Source organism: Epinephelus moara, chromosome 2, assembly GCF_006386435.1.
Source record: "Epinephelus moara isolate mb chromosome 2, YSFRI_EMoa_1.0, whole genome shotgun sequence".
In the NCBI taxonomy this organism is placed as follows: domain Eukaryota; kingdom Metazoa; phylum Chordata; class Actinopteri; order Perciformes; family Serranidae; genus Epinephelus; species Epinephelus moara.
The window spans coordinates 28,344,650-28,363,673 of NC_065507.1; the positions used below are offsets into that span (position 1 = coordinate 28,344,650).

The 19,024-nt window shown below is 41.5% G+C and overlaps 2 protein-coding genes across 4 annotated transcripts in view; both read left to right on the forward strand.

Moving 5' to 3' along the window:
• Window positions 1-505: 505 nt before the first annotated feature.
• On the forward strand, window positions 506-6,672 carry LOC126408436 (diablo IAP-binding mitochondrial protein-like). Of its 2 annotated transcripts, none has more exons than XM_050073985.1 (6): window positions 506-601; window positions 1,067-1,199; window positions 1,299-1,424; window positions 5,293-5,403; window positions 5,595-5,691; window positions 6,068-6,672. In XM_050073985.1, the coding sequence occupies exons 1-6, from the start codon at window positions 558-560 to the stop codon at window positions 6,271-6,273; spliced, it is 717 nt and encodes a 238-aa protein (XP_049929942.1). In that variant the 5' UTR covers window positions 506-557; the 3' UTR covers window positions 6,274-6,672. The 2 variants fall into 2 exon arrangements, with proteins under 2 accessions (XP_049929942.1, XP_049929951.1); XM_050073994.1 differs by having other exon boundaries at window positions 1,302-1,424.
• A 6,098-nt stretch (window positions 6,673-12,770) lies between these two features.
• Window positions 12,771-19,024, forward strand: part of nectin3a (nectin cell adhesion molecule 3a) — a 33,931-nt gene continuing 27,677 nt past the window's right edge. For both annotated transcript variants that reach the window (XM_050072721.1, XM_050072730.1), the window contains exon 1: window positions 12,771-12,983. In XM_050072721.1, the coding sequence (XP_049928678.1) occupies window positions 12,896-12,983 (88 nt within the window). In that variant the 5' untranslated portion in view covers window positions 12,771-12,895. The remainder of the gene's footprint in view (window positions 12,984-19,024) is intronic.

Consider the following 19,024-nt stretch of genomic DNA (forward strand, 5'->3'; position numbering starts at 1 on the left):
GGGCCTGCCTTCTACCACTGTGTATTAGTAGTACTGTAGGACCCTATGTGTAGGACACACAGTAGTTAATATATTACTTTAGCAAAAATGCCACGGCCTAATGTATCAAAAATAAAAGTATCCGATGCACAAACAGTGCTATAGGCTACTGTTTGTTGTATTATGGCAATAAAATATTAATGATGATGCATCATATGTAATGTAAGTAGGAATCATTTTACTGAGTAGCAAGTTGAGCTGAGGCTGATGATAATTATTTTACAGTTAAGAATCTTTAAAAATGCTTCATCCGAAATTCTTCCACCACCACTAACTACACATTGAGAGGAAAAAGCGAGAGAAAGGTCTAACTATTCTTTGAAGGCCACTGAACACACTTCTCAAACCCTTCAGCACATGACAGGTTGTTGATGAGGACACAAACATGGCAGAGCACAACATAATGTCGCTGTTTTCACCACGAGAGGGCGACAGTGTTCACTCTGTGATCGCTTCACAGCAGGGGGAACCTTTGCTCAGTGACGACGACGACGAACACTTTGTTGTGGCGGACCAACATGGCCGCGCTGAGGAGTGTGACATCTTGCTACCGTCTCCTCAGGTAGGCTGTTTATCGCTGTTAGATAACGTTTTACTGGAACAATTTGTAGCTGAATTTATTTACGCTGTACTAAACTAACCATCTATTTAAAATAAAAGGCTGTTCTCGACTTTAATGTGATAAAATGAAGACGTTCGGCTTCACAACAGTGCTAGCAACGACAACCGGAAATTGTCAGAGGACGCGTTAAACTTGTTTCTCATGCTTAAAATTAGCATTAGCTTATTTTCTAGAGTGGGAGTGACTCTTTCTATATGACTGAATGGCTGTAATGTTAAACTAGCGTCAGTTTTGATCCCTTAATAGACTGTCTCATCCTTGGTCGCTAGTTAGAAAGAGATGCAATAGGCAGTGTAATGTTAAATGTTTAGGCTAAGTTACGTGACAGGGCGTCAAAACTTTAATGTCAAATCTCTGGGTTTAACCGGAGTTTTAAACTGACACCGCTTATTTTGTTTTGCTTAGGAACTCAGCTCGTGTCCTGTTAAGCAGCAGAAAGCATGCAGTCCACAAACCGAGGAAATGGACCAATATTCTGTACACAAGTATAGCCTCTTTAGCTGTGGGCGGTGGGCTGTGTGCTATACCTTTCAGACAGGTGAGTGTATCACCTAACCAGAGATAGACGCACATGTTGAAATGACATCAGCCATCTACAGAATGTTAGTAATCTTTTCCTCTGTCTGTGTCTCTGTAGCAGGTTGAAAACCTCTCTCATGACTCTCTGATAAAGCGAGCAGCCTCCCTTGCAACAGACAGTTCAAGCACTTTTCTTTCTCAGACCACTTCGGCCCTCATAGATGCCATCACAGAGTACTCCAAAGTAAGTTTTTATCTTGTGGTTGACATTTTTCCTACATCCTAGGATGGCAAAAAGATTATTTACAAGCATCATATCACCCATTCTTAAGATTGGGACAGATCATGTATAAAAGAATATGATTTCTAAAGTGTTATGATCTGCTTTTGTTTCTGTGTTGTTGTTTATTTCACTTTAAACTTGCCTTGTGCCGAAAACAACCGTGTCCCAGAAAAGCAGTCACAACTTCAAACCTTTAAAATCTAAAACCAATAGTATATACTGATAACCCTGGTGTAAAAGTGTACCGCTAATTCCTTTGAAAATATATTTCTTGTGAAAATGTTTGCCCTTTAAAGATCCAGATTTTTGTCAACTCTGTCAGATTCCTACAAAAACTTAATTTAATCAGGAATTAAAGGAGTTAGGTATATCACAAGGACTCCTGTGTCACTTCCTAGTTTTTAAAAAGTTAGGAGTGCTGCTCAAGTACTGGTAAGCTTTCTGTTTTTTGATGAAGTCATTAAATAATATTGCTATCAGGTGTGTCTCAACCATAACAGGTCAACTCCGCAGCCCTTCTATATCAAAACTAAATAAAAATGGTGGTTTAAAATCAGTATTTCAACTAACATTAAAAGGACTTTAGCAACCTATAAATACATACAACTTTCTGTCAACTCCATAAGTCATCAACTTCATCAGATTTGACCTCTGACATCCATATGTATGTTATTCGAGGTGGTTGGCCCATTACAAGGCAGGGCTCAACAATAAGGATTGCCCGATTGCCCGGGGCAAGTAAAACTCAAGGTTGGGCATGCAAACTAACAACTCACTTGCCCGATCGGGCAAGTTGCTAAAAATAGTAAAAGTTAATAACTAATTGATAAAATCAATGTATTTTAAAACGTGCTCTTCTGCTCTGATCTCTGCCTGAAGTGGCACAGCTGTGTAACAATGTCCTGCCCACAGCCCCCATTGATATTATTTTGCACGACGGAGGCTTCATATAATAACATAACAATATACTATTCATGGTGTTATGCCATCGTGTCATTTCTGTCTCTACATGGTCACGCGTTAACAATTCTCCTCTGCTCTCTGTATCGCGCACGGCGGAATTCCGTCACACACACAGGAGAGCATGCTAGAGCGGCTCGGGCCGCATTTTCCTGACCAAACCTGACCCCGAGCCCGGTGCAGTTTGTCAGCTGACAAAGTTATTGAAATGGACACTGTGTAAATAACCAACAGACTGTTGTTACGCTGCTCGCACAGCAGCGTAACACGGCACTCGTGCTGAGCTTGTGTTGCGTTCAGGCGTTGTCACGTAAATAACAACTTCCAACACTTAAATAGGTCATAGCACAAAACAGCTGCATGTCATGTGAGTTTTTACTTTTATTATATTCAATAAAATTGTATGTTCCTAAATCTTGAGACACCTCATATGTAAGCTAGACAGACATTTCACCTGCTCATTACTGTGCACACATGTACTGTATGTACTTAGTCCTAAAGAGCCCTTCTGGTGCCAGTAGATACATAGAAACATCCCAGCAGGCTGTGCTTTGCAAGCATACAAAAAAGTTTCACGCATGTGAAAATTATTTTTCATGCGTGTGCTTCACCTCCGCTGCTACAACTCCATCCTAGGGGAAACACTGCTGTGTGCGTTTTGTGCAACAGGTGGATGTGGTAGTCTACTGGTAGAGTAGAGAGAGAGCTAAGTAGCGTTGAAGTAGAGTAGAGCAGGGCAGAGAGATGGAAGCAAAATATATTAAACCCGGTGTTAATACAGCAGAACTGGAGAGAGGGGTGAAAAATAAATAGAGGTGGGCATGGCTCAAGTAGGGCGCAAAATTATAGACGGAGAACGATTGACAAATTTTTCACTTTAAGCCCTGACACTGTCATTTTTGTGTAGGAATTAAGCTACAATACATGACATATGTTGTTTTAATTAATAAATACAGTGTGAATAAAGATTACATAACATAAAAATAACTGCAGTCTTTCTTATTTGATAGCCGCTTAAATTAAACAATTTTTATAGGGCAAGGAAAAACTGACTTCGGGCAAGTAGATCTCTGACCAACTTGCCCGACCAGGCAAGTGAAAAAAAACCCTTAGCGTTGAACCCTGCAAGGTTTAATAGTCAAGACTTTTATCTTTTGAAATATTCTTTCCCGGAAATGGAGAATAAAAATCACCCCCCCCAGTTCTCAAGAACAAATGATACAAGTCAAGTCAGTTTTATTTATATAGGTCAATAGTGAAAATACCAACTTTGCCTCAAGGGGCATTAGTCAGCCCATGACACCCTCTGTCCTTAGACCTTCAATTCAGATAGGAAAAACGTTTCCTGTCCATCCACAAGCATGTTCATGTAAGAGAGGCTGGGGTGTTAGTTAGGAGTGACATCATCAGAACCATGAATGAAGTAGGCTGCTTTGTATGAAGCTGTATATTAGCAGTATTTTACCTTTGGGAATGTTTTGGTCTATGGGACAATAAAAAGTCATTGGTGTGAAATGTAAACAATAGCTTATAATCTTTTAACAGAAGATGTAGAAACACAGGAAATAGTTTCCAAATATTAACATAGGCCAAGACATAAAATACATGTAGTGTGCAATATATGAAATTCGTATAGAGTGAGTATTTTTTGCTACTTCGTTGCATGATGACGAAACTACTCTGAATTTGTCACATAAAACACTTTAAAAGGGTGGAACAGTAGCCTAGTTAACGACTGACGAGGTCTGTCTGACCAAAATGTTGCATTTATAATAATGGAGCGAAAATTTGCATAAGTTAAAATACTGTTAAAATCACTTGTTTAGGGTTTTAAACCAGTGGAAATAGAGCCCTGGATCATTGAAATAATTCTGCTGTTAGCTGGTCAGTATAAGTTACCACAGTGATTTATCCTGGTCAGAAGAGAACCAGCTTTAACCCTGAGTTAACCCTGAAGTTACCCCACTGACTCTAAATCTGTGATAAACATGATTAACTCATACAACAGAACACATATATTTGTATCATTTAGGACACAGTAAAGGCGTGATATAGGTCATAGATGCATATCAATACCTAGATGCAAACAGTCATGGATGTTCACCTTAGTTCAAAGTAAAGGGATACTATAGCTCAGTGATGGACTATGTGATGACATGGAGCTGCACCAGGCAGAAATAATGGATGCAAAGAACCAGCGATAAAAGCACAGCATAGAACAGGTACAGAGTTGTCCATGTCCAGATGCAGCATGATGTAGTGTGTAGAGACAAGCTAATGGCATGGTCTACAGATCTTTATAGATTTTGTTGGGGCGACCTCTAGCCCACCAAGTAGAGTGTGCGCCCCTTATAGGCTGAGTCCTTTACAGCGCCCGGGGTTCAATTCCTACCTTTGGCCCTTTATTGCATGCCGCTACCCCTCTCCCACATTTCCTGTCCATCTTTTGCTGTGCAGTCAATAAAGGCAAGAACCTGCCCAAAAAATAAAAATTAAACAAAACAGTGGATTTTGTCAAGTATGGCCTAAAATTTCAGTTCAAAGGTCAGTTCATCCAATGCACATAAAAACAAACCCTTTGTCCCACTAACTTGAGACTTTTTCTGCCACTCCAATACAACAGAGATGAATGGCATTTAATTTGTGCTACTCAAAGCATAAAAATCCATTTCTTTACAGAAACACTGTCCTGGCTAGTGGTAGAGATAATCTACAGACCTCTGTCGGCTGCTTTCATCTGAATTTATCCACTCTAATAGTTTAAAAGTGTCCATACTCCAGAAAAACCTCCTCTGTTCTACTCTGCCCCCAAATGTGGTCTCCAGTTTTTAGATATAAACTGTGTTTTTCTTCCCTTTGTTGCTAACAGGCTGTGCACACACTCGTTGCCCTCCAAAAACGATATTTGGACTCACTGGGAAAACTGACTCCAGCAGAAGAGGATACAATCTGGCAGGTGATCATCGGCCAGCGTTCAGAGGTTAGTTTGTGTTGCCCTCTTCTGTTAAAAGTATGTCAAAACAAACCTGAGCGTGGCATTCAGTTTTTCTGTTAATTTATTGACTGTTGTGCCATAAATATGACAGCAGGCTTACAAACCTTACAAAACAAACAGCTGTACATCTGTTTGAGTCTGACTTGGGGTATTTATAATTCTCTCTGTCCTGACAGGTTAATGACAGACAGGATGAATGCAAGCGTTTTGAGTCAACCTGGATGAGTGCAGTCAAGCTGTGTGAAACAGCAGCTGAGGCAGCATACTCCTCAGGTGTGTAAAAGATAGTGTGAGTGCGGTTGTGATTGAATGGTTGGGATGTTATGGTTCAAGTGCCGAGGCAGGTTTTCTCAGGGCTCTTATATGATGAATAAAAGTGTTTGGCTGTGAATCATCTTCTCAAAGCTTTGTTCATCGCTGCCTGTGCCTCTTCCTATTCAGCTGCTGTCAGTGTTACACTTCGGACAGTGTCTGGATCATTTGCTGTCGCTCAGCAGGGCTTTGTGTTAAACAAAATGGAGATGATGGACAGGAGTGCCTTCCTAATGACCACACCTAATGCTTGAAGTTGAGGTGGTGCTATGTCAGCCTTTGAACTTTTTTTTTTTCAACAACTTGATAGAGTGTGTGTTTGCATCTGTGCATCCAGGAGCTGAACATGCGTGCATCACAGTGAGGACGAACGTTCAGTTGGCCCTGACGCAGGTGGAGGAGGCACAGAAACTGTCGGCGGACGCGGATAAGAAGCTGGCCGAGACGAAAGTAATGGAGGTTGAACGGGTGGCACGACATGCTGTCTCCTCAGAGAATAGTGATGAGGAAGACGTGCCTGAGGCTTATCTGAGAGAAGACTGAAACAAATACCTAAAGGTGTCAGAAAACAGAAGGAAGCATGAAAAAGATTTATTTACCTTCAAAGTAAATAACTTTTTATCATCCTTTCAGTGTCTTCTCTCCTTTCCAGTCTGTAACACGTTTGGCTCTGGGATTTGTCATTTCGATTCTGCTCAAATTTACGTGCTTAAATCTGCACCTAAACTGCAAAATGAGGACATCATCTCCATAAATCAGCACCTCTGTTTGCGTGTTTGGTCATTTAAGCCTATTTATTTGAATAATGACAATCACCTGCTTGTGCTGTGACAAAGATTATGTTTCCGATCTGTTGTTTATTGTATTGTGACTCGACCAGCGTCTGATTTTTGTGTTCAATTTTTCATAATTCATTGTAATAAAGACAAAACAAAGAGGCTACATTCTGAATCTCATACCTTTTCTTTTTACTTTTAGTAGGTACTGCAGCTGTCCTTACAAAGTACATTCTGTTGCACGCAGAGTGCACACGATTGGGACGTACTGCTTCTTCGTAACATTGCATCTTGAACTTTGACCCTCTTGTTAAAATATCTATAACCTTGGAGATAAAACACCATTCGCCAAGCTCGCCAGAGACTGAGGTCAACCTGGAGAGCTCCGCTGTTGCTCTTGTTGCAATAGCATGAGAAAATAAAACAGTTCATTTCATGTTCACTAGAAGACAATTTTGTTTACTGAAGCCACCCCTGGAATTGATTCAGTATTGTGTTGCAAGGCCAGGCCTTGTTTTTTTTTTTTTGTTGTTGTTATTGTTTTTAAGTACCATAGCATTGTGCCAAATGACTGCAAACATTTAACCAGTGCTAAAAATGGAGGGAAAACAATGTGTCCACCCTAAATGGCTGCCAGAGCACGAGAGTTGTTTGAAACCAGCATTTACCAGATGTGTTTTGACTTAATTGCTGTTGTCATATGGACGTTACACATGAGAGGTGTCTGTGCCAACTATGTGAACAAAATGGCCCCTGTGGTCACCTTGGGAAATATTGTGTTTGCCAAAGTGACCAGAAGCCACTTGGTAAACACCGTCAAACCCAGAGACACCACGCAGTCAGCTGACAACACTGTGTTTATCAAGTTCAGGTGATCGGCTGATAGTGCCACATCTTTTACGTTCATTTTGCACATGAAGGAATTTCCCGCTGATTCCCACTCTTGTGCCTCTGAGAACATCTTTAAGTCGGTGTTGCTTTACTTGTTATTTGTATCGCTTTCTTTCACTCGACACCTCCACCTTCTCTGCAAATTGCCCATGTCCTGACTCTCCTGTAGAGCTCTTAGGCCGGTTCTCAACTCGCTCCACTCCCCAATCCCGTCATCAGTTCATCTGCAGCGTCACCTCTTTCCACACTGTCACAGGACAGAAAACAAACCGGTCTACCTCTGGTCATAAAATGGTTGAGATGTGATGTTTTAATGAGACATTTCAAACATTCATAATTGGATGGTTTTGTTCCCAGCACACAAACTTATACAGATTTCTCCAACTCAGATTTAGGCTAAGCAGGTGTGGGCAGGTGGTCAAACTTGTCAATGACCTGAATGCAGACTGAACTCATTTATAAGACTTGACAGGTTGCAGCTTGTATCAATCTGGACCAGTATGCACACTGAAACAAGACAGACTTGGAAAATTGTAAACCCATCCTTTATTTCCAGCAGATGGCGATCTAAATCCATTGCAACACTTTTTTCACAACAGTTCGATGCACTGCTTTTGCAGATTCACTCTCAGTAAATTGAAATGTTTTTACTGTAGACATCATCTCACATTGCCTTTACTTTTATATTACAACGGATATGACCTATTTTCTTTGGTGTTTATGGTTTCGGTTAAACCACAGATTATTAGGGAACCCTTAATGTGAACGTACTGCACACTGCTATATACACCTACACTTGCATGTGGCATTCTGTCTCTAAACCAGCATGTGCAAATACATTACACCATGACCGTGTATGAATGTTAATTAGTTTGAACTGTAAACACTCATTTCAGTCACTTAATTTTCCCAATTATATTCACACCTTCACAGAGAACTTAATACTGGTGAAGTAGTGTTGAACTACACTTTAAAAATACACAGCTAACCTGCAGGTCTGTTACTAAACCTACTCGTTGTAAAAGCTTTATCCTTCAGTGATGTGAGCTCTGTAACAGGTACGCAGTCTTAATTGTCTTCTTGTATGCCTTCCAAAGGTCAGTGTGCACTGCAGAGGGTCATTTCAGAGGGAGCTCATTATGGGGGAGACCTGTGTGGAGCTGCAAACACAAGTGTGTAGCGTCAGCACTGAGGTGACCTCTCCCTGCTCTAGATGGTCAAGCTCTGGCAGGGGATGGGACCATGAGAGTGGCTACAGAAGGGGGTGACGGGGTGGGGGTTGGGGGGTGGGGAGGTTTTGAGGTGTACAAGGACCGGCTCACCAATGTGACTAGTGAGGAATGCTGCGTTTAACAAAGGCTGTTTTCACAGACTGTAAAACCAAATGTCCCAGACGGTCTGTGTGGATGTGCACCCACTGGTCACAGGGGAGGTGGTGCCAGTGCAGCTTTGCTTGCCTGGAAGAAAATGTAATAGAGCTTACTGAGAAGTATTTTTGCTGCATAAAACCTCAATGAGGTAACCACAATTACAAAGGTCATGGGCCATAAATGCTCATAAACTATTTAGTGCTACTGAGGGGGTTTCTGCAGCAAAATTATGCCAGTGGTGTGAAATAACCCTCGCTGAAACTATTTCACCCAAATTGGTGATATCATTAACGGATTCAATGTTTTGTGGGAGAAAATAAGATGTGATTTATTCTCTCATAAATACAAGAGCCTCGTCACTGCTCTGACTTTACTGTTCCAATGCAAAGTGGCCCATGAGGGGAGATTGATTGGTGAAAAGGGCAGCACTTTCACCTGGGGATTTATCGCTCTTTGAGGATATAAATAAACCACCGGAGGGCACAAAGGCAGGGGGTATGGTGCGGTGACATATCATGGGTCATGCTTTAATCACAGTGATGCTGAGCTGTAGCGCTGGGAGAGGCAGCGGGTTAAATTTTGCAGGAGATGGAGACTCCCCAGAGGGTTCACATCCCCTGATGAGGACTCTAACACGGGCTATGAAGACGTCACAGCAGAGCAAAAATGGGAAGCTCAACGAGAGGGAATCACATGGAGACGAGCATTTTTTGCTTATCTTCAGTGAATAAATATAATGTCCGCCTAAAACTGCTGAGGGTGCATGTTTATCAGTTCAAGCTGCAGTGCGTGATAATAACACCGTGCTGCACACAACGCCGGATTCCTGAATGTGTAAAAGCTGTAATTATCTCACAGAAAAGAACAATGCAAGGGAGTGCTTCATTACCACTTTGTTTTAGTACGGAGTCGTCACAGTGTGCACACTTATTCAGACACAGAAATCAGTGGAGCGCTTTCTTGCATGCAACTGCTTTGTCCTTCAGTAGCAGATCTCCTGGGGTTTATATTAACTTTCACATTCACTTCCTCGTTTTTCCCCACAGTTTCAGAATACTCATATAACATTGGTTCCACATTGTCTACAAAATATGCGACTGCAACATTTACATGAACCATTTCTGTGGAATTCAGCCTGGTTAGCGGTGCAAAAATGATAGTATTTCTCCTCTGTGGCTGTTTATTTTCTTTGAGCCTCAATTTCTGCAAACGATAAATGTGCTTGATACACAGTGGTAACGGTGACACTCTTATTATGCTCAAAAATTTGTATATTTCTTATTTTTTTAAAATTTAGGAACAGAATCACTGTGCACTGAATGTAGCTGCAGCCTGGTAGCAAAGGAAGCTCTGGCTCTGTAAACCTGTATTATCCTTGCTTGACTGACTGATTGATTGATTTTGCTAAGAGTGTGTGAGCCCAAGTGAATGACATTATTCGAAACCTGCATATGGAAGCTTGATCTATAAATAATCTGGGTCATGGGTTAGAGAGTCTGCTGTGTAACCCGCTGCCGGTCTGATCTTACAACACCCATGGAACGTGCCAGTGTCTCCTCAGTGAAGACAATGCTGTGAAGAAGATAATCATGCTTAAAGGTAAAACGGTTATTTGGACAATTGATGGTTTCATTGCAGTTTAGTGTGCATGTTATCACAAGCGTGCTCTCGAAACACGGGGATTCCCTACTGATCCAACAAAATTACACTTTTATTTCATTCTTTTTATGCATAACAATCACTTTTTTATAATCGCCATGTAAATGCTTCGCAGCTATCCACTTGTGTTCAACCCAAGGTCAGATTAACCCTCCAGGGGGCTCCTAATTGACCCTCCCACCTCTGTCTGTCCCACTTCCTAAACTGTGTATTAGAGATTAGTAATTATTTGTTAACTTAATTAAGCACATTTTTAAGGAATATGCATAATATATGTGAAACAGAAATTGACATTATAAAGGCCATGAAACTAGCTTTTCACTCTAACAGATTCAGTGTCAATTTAGGGCCCTTAACATGGCAGTTTATGTAGTGCTTTAGTGTTACAAACCGTATTACTACACAAATGTTCAATTAATCAAATTACCTAAAACAAATTGCCACATGGGGGGCTGGGAGCCCTCAGGCCCCCTGAGGTTTTGGGGCCTCAGGGCAGCTGCTCACTATCTCCAGCTGGTAATCCCGCCTGGGTCCTGTCCAACAGCTTTAATGTTTTTAAGAAGTCTCATGAATAACGTTCTAATAACCAATGTTATTTTGTTTAAAGGAAAAATACTGGACTGCATGTTTTACTACATAGAAACTTTGCAGATTAAGATTTTACATACAAAACATGTGATGATGCACTTTAACAGATTGTCAACTGAGTGAAATAGTTGCAGCTGCAGAGTAAAATGCTACTTACAACACATCATAATTGATATTCTAATATAATATTATGAAATAGTATAGCACTTTTGTGCATAGGATACTTTTATTTTTATATTTTGCTAATAATACAATTTTTACTTAGTAATATTTTCACTGCAGACTTTTACTTCACTGTACACAATAGTGGAATACGTACTCAGGTCTTTTACTTAAAGGTCCAGTGTGTAGGGTTTAGTGTGACATATTGGCAGTAATACAATATAATACAAGAGGTATGTTTTCTTTAGCGTATAATCACCTGAAAATAAGAAGCTCTGTGTTTTTGTTACCGTAGAATGAGCTGTTTATATCTACATAGAGAACAGGTCCTCCTCAGACTCATGTTGCACAGCCATGTTTCTACAATAGCCCATAATTGATAAACCAAACACTGGCTCTAGAGAAGGCCATTCATGTTTTGGTGTCGGCCACCATAGTTCCATTGAGCTGAACAGCTGTAGAAAAACATTGATTGTGATGTGAAAGTGCTTTCTTTGGTGTCTTCAGTCGAGTTATCTTGAATTATCAGAGAGAAAAAGTGAGCCTGTCTGCGACAAGCCGAACAGTGTTGGAGAAACACTGATTTGTATCGTGAAACTGCTTTATTCAGTGTTTTTACTGGTTGACATTACCTGGCCCATTTGTTTTGGAGAGGAAGAGACCTCTGCGGATAATTTGGCTCCTGAAAAAACCACCCAAACAACGAACACTGAAGGAATCCTTACTAGAAGTTCACGCTCACGCTTGGCACATGGGAGAAGTTTCAGGTAGCTGCAGTCTGCAATCCTCACCACTACTTGCCACTAAACCCTACACAGTGCTCCTTTAAAGTGCCAAAAGTAAAAGTGGTCATTATGCAGAATGACATACATTGGTCATTTCAGACCAATGTATGTCATACTACTGATGCATTCATGTGTGCATCATTGCTTTAATGCTGCAACTACCAAAGGTGTAGCTAATCATAACTACTTGATATACTGCAAGGTAGTTAAATCTACACACCATCATTTATTTGTTTATCATATTTTGTATTATTAATCTGCATCTGTAAAGTAACTGAAGCTGTGAGATAACTGTAGTGGAGTAAAAAAGTACAGTAATTCCCTGCTGAGATGTGGTGGTGTGCAAGTAGAAAGTGCCATGAAAAGAAAAGACCCAAGTGAAGTACAAGTACCTCAAATTTTCTCTTAAAAACAGTACTTAAGTATGTGTTAGTTACTTTACACCACTGCTCATATATAGTCTACTTTTGGCTCCTATGAAATTGATTCATCCCTCATGGAAGTTTTCATGTTTGTGTGTCATGTGTTTTTGACACTCGACGACAGAAACAATAATTTTTACAGGTACTGCTGTATGCAGCAATACCTCTGCTACTCCAACTGATACCACCAAGTTACCACAACATATTCTGGCCCCACTTTATAACCCATTACATCTCAGAGGTGTCCAGTGTTCAAGCAGAACAATTCAAATCAAATGGGGATGATTAGGACCGTGTGTGTGCGTGTGTGTGTGCGTGCGTGCGTGCGTGCGTAGGCTACGTGTGTGTCTGTTTGTTGTCCTGCAGAAGTGGTACAGCCCACGCGGATCGGTCGCTATGGAGAGAAGCTCCCCAGGAGCTCGAGCCAGCCAGTCAGCCACAGAGAGCAGGGACGAGCGAGGAGCGAGGAGGACGGATCACAGAGTGCCAGAGCGCACACACAGACGGGAATCATGGAGAAAAGATCAGCGCTCAGGAGGATTTTGCCACATAACGGACTGCGACTTTTAACAGCACTTCTCGTCTTTTACGGACTTACCTGTGAGTTAACAGTTTCTTTGTCATTTTGCCCGGGCTACTTTTGAGGCCACTGATAGAAGTTGCGGTGGAGCAGCTCGGAGTCTGTGGCGTCAGTCGCCGATTCAAAACGCCAAAACCGGCCAGTCCTCATTGTGTTGGAATGGGCTGTGTTGCGTTCAAAGCCTGCTAGCTTCATTTAAGCTAACGGTTCTTGTGTGGGGACAGTTATCCAGCATTACGTCGGTGGGAAAGTAAGTTAGCTGCTGGCGTTAGTTCACAGTTAGCTAAACCTCGCTTGTCTTTCACATTTTAATACAACTTCGGTTCTTATTAACGTTAGTCAACTTATAAGTTACAATATAGAGGCACTGCTTATCATACACAAGCTATCTCAATTAGATTTTCATACCACATCACTCCAGTCGGGACAGGAGATAACTTTGCGCAGCACGGATTTTCTGGGAATTAATGTTATACACGCATTTTCTAGCTGACGTTACTTCCAGTATGTCACATCATCATGACTTAGCTTGCATCACTCAGGGACTGTGAGAGGGAAATACCGGCTGGTTTCTCTTCCACTCACATAGAAACTCACTGAGGAACAGCATCGATTCGTGGGGCACCAAAATAGACACGAAATGGGAGCATTGTGGGTGTCACACATGGTGAGCAAAGAGGAGCTCCTTTGTGAAAAGTTTGCCAAGTGGTTGTCGTTGGACACAGATGGGGGGATAAACGTTATGTGATACAGGAGAGGAGAGGCTGACTGCTCTGCTTTGGGTGTGAGGGGTAGCAAGGGAAATGAAGACATATTTCAAGGGAGGCACTGCAGTCGCAGAGTCTCTGGAAGTATTGACCTGCAGTTGGGCTGCATGCCAGCCACAGCACCTTCCAGCCTTTAAACTGTCCCGGGTAGTGCAGCTGGAGAGCTTTGCTGTATCCCAGACCTGAGCTGGGATTACAATACATGACAGGGCTGCTAAGACAAAAGATATCACACACATTGATGGATACTAAGGTAAATAGTGTCCAGGAATGCACCATTTGTTTTTTCCTCCTGAATGCAAGGGCAATAAAAGCATCACAGATATGCCATGGTAGCAAGTCCTAAAAAAAGACCATGAAACCTTACATGCATTTTTAACAGTAATAAGTGACACAGTCCTAAGTATGACAAAATCATTTTAAAGCTGTCATCAGCTAAAAAAAAATGGGTTACTATTGTTAAAGATTAAGGAAAACAACAGATATCCACATTTGTATAGCTGGAACCAGATAATTATTTGCCATTTTTCCCTTTAAAAACTATTCAAAACAATTATTTGATTGCTTAATTGTTGCCAGATATTTTTATGATTAGTGACGTATTGGATTGAGAACTAATCTGCAATTCTGATATGTCCAGACCAGTACTGGATTTTTTTAGGCTGATATATCAATATTTGACAAGGTATTTCATAATGACAAAACATACAACAAACATTTTTGCTAAGCATCACTAAAATTAGTTTTTAAATGATTTGTGACTAATGCATGTACTGAGCCGTACATTTAAATAAACTTCCCAGCACTCATTTATGGACAAAGAGACACTGTTTCTAAATTACCTTAGACATATCTTTGGCATTTCTGTTCTGCAGTTTCTTGCTGTGTATCAGCAGAAACCGATATATGTCCGATAAGATAATTGAGGCTTATATATTGGCCCGGCAGATTCATCGGTCAAGCTCCAGTTTGTGTGTCTCTACGACTGCCACCATTGTCATCTCTGTCATGCGTACACACACACACACTTGCAACACATACTTTTACAGAGTCCTCCTCTTCATACCATACTTTCTCCATATTTTCCCACAAAACACTGGTTCATAAATCAACACAGGGAACTCATAAACAATGCACTGTTGCAGACTAAGCTGATTAGCCTGCAAACATGTGCTGCAGGTGCCATGTGTGTGCAGCTCTTCAGTCCGACTAGTCACCTCATCAGCCAGACTGGCTTATTATTAACAGAGGACACACCAGCCAGCGAAGGTTAGTTTTGGTGTCGTGTTTGGAAGAGAAACGTGTGAGGGTTTTCGACCTACTATAACATATGGTTGGAGCCCATGTGGCCCAGGCCTGCTGTTATGTGTATAGCAGAGTACAAGTGTGCGGGGGGACTTTGTGTCAGAAACCTTCCTTGACTGTGTCATATTCAGAGTCCCTTTAGTGTAGACGAGGTTGTGAGGAGGGGATTCATTCAAGGCGTGGCTACAGGCTGTGAGGTCTGTAATTGAAGACCGTAGTTTTGTGGTTTCTTCTCTTGGGGCCGCATGATTCATAATCTAAATAAATAATGTAATGGAGCCACCGAAATTACAGACTCAAAACAGAAATAGATTTGAAAAAGTACTGCACTGACTGAGCAGATTTGTACCTCATAGTGCTTCTCTGGTTATTAATTGACAGAAAGATGTGGCCAGGAAAGAAGTTTTGTCATTAAAAATATAGCTAATTCACAACACTCCAGCTTTGTCTGCACATAGGCCATATCAGGTCAAAACATTTTTTTGGAGCTTTTGTTTGGGTAAGTGGTTGGATAACTTAGTGTCATTGTCCGTCTGAGCATTACATTTGAGATGTAGATACGTGCCAACCTTCCTGGCTCCTCTGGGAAATCATATTACAGGTACAATGTTTTCGCACACTCAGCAACCTTCTTTAAAAGTGAATTTAACTTGATTCACTTGATACTTTTACTCTAATCCCAGTCAGTGTTTTGATTGGTTAAGTTTAGGTGAAGTCAACCAACTTGTGGTCCACTGACTAAATATGCCCGCAGATGCCAACGTTTCACTGATGCCTGGTGTTAATTATCCACACTGGTTATTTGCTCTTGGAATTATATGCAAGAAAGGGCCTTAAAGTAAGTTTTAGCGTTTGGATTCACATCTGTGGGTCGCAGCTGTGGCATTCATCTGATCCCCTCATTTGATCTTAAATCTCAGCTGTGAAGCAGCAGACTGAAAACTCCTAATCACATTAAATGCATGCAGTGTTTTCTTTTTGAAGGAAGGCCATCAGCAGATGAGTGTGCTGCTTTATTGTGGGACATGGAGGCAGTGTGTGTGGGGATCAGGGAGCAGGCTGTGGTCACCCGCTTCTGTTGACTCCACCCGTTGCTTCCTCTTCCTCGACAGATGTGACTGACTGTCAGAGGCTTTGTATGGCAGGCTCCTCCCTGGTGGTCCATCACTTAATTCAGGACTGTAACACCCAGTTTTAGATTATCCCGAGACTTGTCTGTACCCAGGATAAATTAAAAAGAGACCAATGTGACACTACAGTCAGTTGATGAGTACTTCAATCTACTGCTTTCACAAGTCCACGTAGGACTGCCTGCACGGATTCCTCTAATTGAAGATACTGTTTATTATACTCTACAATCGGGGTTCTGACGATGGTACAAATTCCTATCCTTTCCACTGAAAGTTCTCATGCAACACGTTAAAAAAAAGAAAAGAAAAACCCTTACCTCTTTGTTGCTTGCTTCTGAACATAAAGGTTTTACAAATATTAAGCCTTCACGGTTTAAAAATTCTCAATACAAAGAGTCATAATTGACCTCTTTGCAGTTTGAGGTGTCAACGGTCTAACAGACATCGCTGGCTAAGGACTTAATGCCCCAGACACACCAAACCTACGTCAAAGAACTGGCGGCAATAAAGGCCAACTGTTGTGTCGCTTCACTTCTCCTGTCCCCTGGCCAAAAAGTTGCACTTGAACAAACTGCAAAGACTGCAGCCAATGGCCAACTAGCAGTTACACTCTGCGCCTGCATGAGAGGAAATAACTCTCCATACCAGCAGGTGTTGGTAGTCTGTATTCTTGGTTTAAAAAGGAAACCGAAAGACGGACAGGGCGGATTCAAGCTGCTTGTTAGCCAGTTAGCACATTAACAGCGCAACCTGATATTGAAAGACTAAATGATATTTTCCATGTGCTAGCGAACAATAACAAACAGTTTGATTAGATCTTACACCATTTTGTTTGTTTGCTTTCCTCACTTCCATTTTTTTCTCGTGCATTGGGCTGAACTGCCAAATCAGAGTGATTTCACTTACTGCAACACTGTTTCAACACACTGAATTGGCTAAAAAATAGGTGAGACATTGAGTGAGCCACACCACTGCACAGGGTCACAAGTGCCTAAATTACCATGAACATGGCCTCTGTAGGTTATTTTGAGTCAATCCCACATACACAGTGCTGCACAAATACTAGCCAGCTAACCAAATGTGAGGTTAAGTAACCAACAATTGTACTGAACATGTAGTCCTGTCTGAGTAACATTTGATAAAAACACAGTGCCCAGCTGTTTTAGGGAATGTCGTAGCTTCAATGAAACGTGATATTTGTGACCAAGCTTTTAAAGATTTGCATCTTCTGTAGGAATGAATGGGCTTGGGGCTGAAGTTGGAAAGCATTGAGAGACAGACTTTGTTGAGTCGGGTCTTTCCGTGAGATTCAGTGATAATGACACAAATATAGAATCACGCCAGCCTCAACCTTTAACCCAGCCGTCTGGTTTCCTGAGTCAATCACAGTATTTAGGGTGGCATTCATTGTTTTGTATGTACTCGCTCTTTAGGCCAACATTGAGAGTTGCCAGTCATGAGGAACACAGTGCAGGGGTAATTAGCCATTCAAAATTGGGAGGAAAAGGGGTAACATGCAAAAAATACACCGAAAATGCTATTATTAGGGATGCTATTTCCACTGTGTGTTAGCTACTATGTCTTGTCTACTGAATAAATCTTGTATAGACAGGAATTGACTGTTTTAATCACTGACTCAAAGGAAACTGCGCTGTAAAAATGGCTTCCAGATATTTCCATGGTTAATTACCTACTGTGAATGAACACAGGGAAACCTTTTTAAAACCGCTTTTTGCCTGCTGTTTTCAGGAGTCAGGGTTTTTCCGTGAGGTTAGGGTCACTCAGATACACTGTGGCTTCACAGTCCATGTTAAAGAGGTATACATGCAGGATGTGCACAGTCAGCAGTTGAATCCCCCAGGAGGGGAGCGCCGGGGTTATGGGAAACAGGTGTGGCTGGCTGCTTTTCACCGCTCACTCTTATTTGTTTCACTCATTCAGCTGTCAGGTGGTTATGATGTTTGGGATGAGCACACAGTCAGTTGTATACACTGACACACCCCCTACCACCCAAGTGGGAGATTATTAACACCCACCAGTCAAATACTGACTCTAGCAAGTAAGCTATCAGTAGTGTGGTCTTATTTGCTTGTACACAAGGAATGGTGATATACATTATACTGTAGTTAATGGAAGGAATCTCCTCTTTTTCCGCTGACATTTTTGGCACATATGCAGCGTGGATCCCTCACTCACCTGCATCCCCCTACAAAGTTAATCTACTCTTCTCCATCTGTGTCTTATTTCTTACCAATAAACATTTATAATCCATGACACACACCTGAATGTAGCAGTGGAAACACAGAAAGTGTTGGACTTACTATCCCTGAATCACAGGTCCAAAATCACAAGTGAGCAGGAAATGTTTACTGCATGCATTATTTACAATAATGGACTTTCCGATGAGTGACCTTCCAAAACTGTTTCCTGTAGTTATGAGGGTACAGTGTTAATATTCCTTCGGTTCAGTCGGGAATACTTACATCATTTGAAGGAGACAAAATAAATCAGATGTGACACTGTTAGCGTTCTTATTGTTTCATAAGAACCGCAGTCCCAGTTTTCTAGGTTTCAGCAGCACCCATCCTCTGCCTTCATTGTGTGTAAGATAACATCAGACACCGAAACCGGGGGAAAGAAAGGCATGTCCCCTGACTTAGAGTTCCCTGATTTGGCTCGCTGAGCAGCCCTAGTCCTTGATGCAGATATATTGCGGTAATGGCTTCAACAGGATTTTGCACAACTGTATCCCTGCTGGTATTCAGCCAAATTATTCTGTATTCCCCTGTCATCCCTGCCCCACCTCCCTGTGTCCACATTACCCCCTATACTTCAAATTCTTCTGCTTTAGTCGCTGAT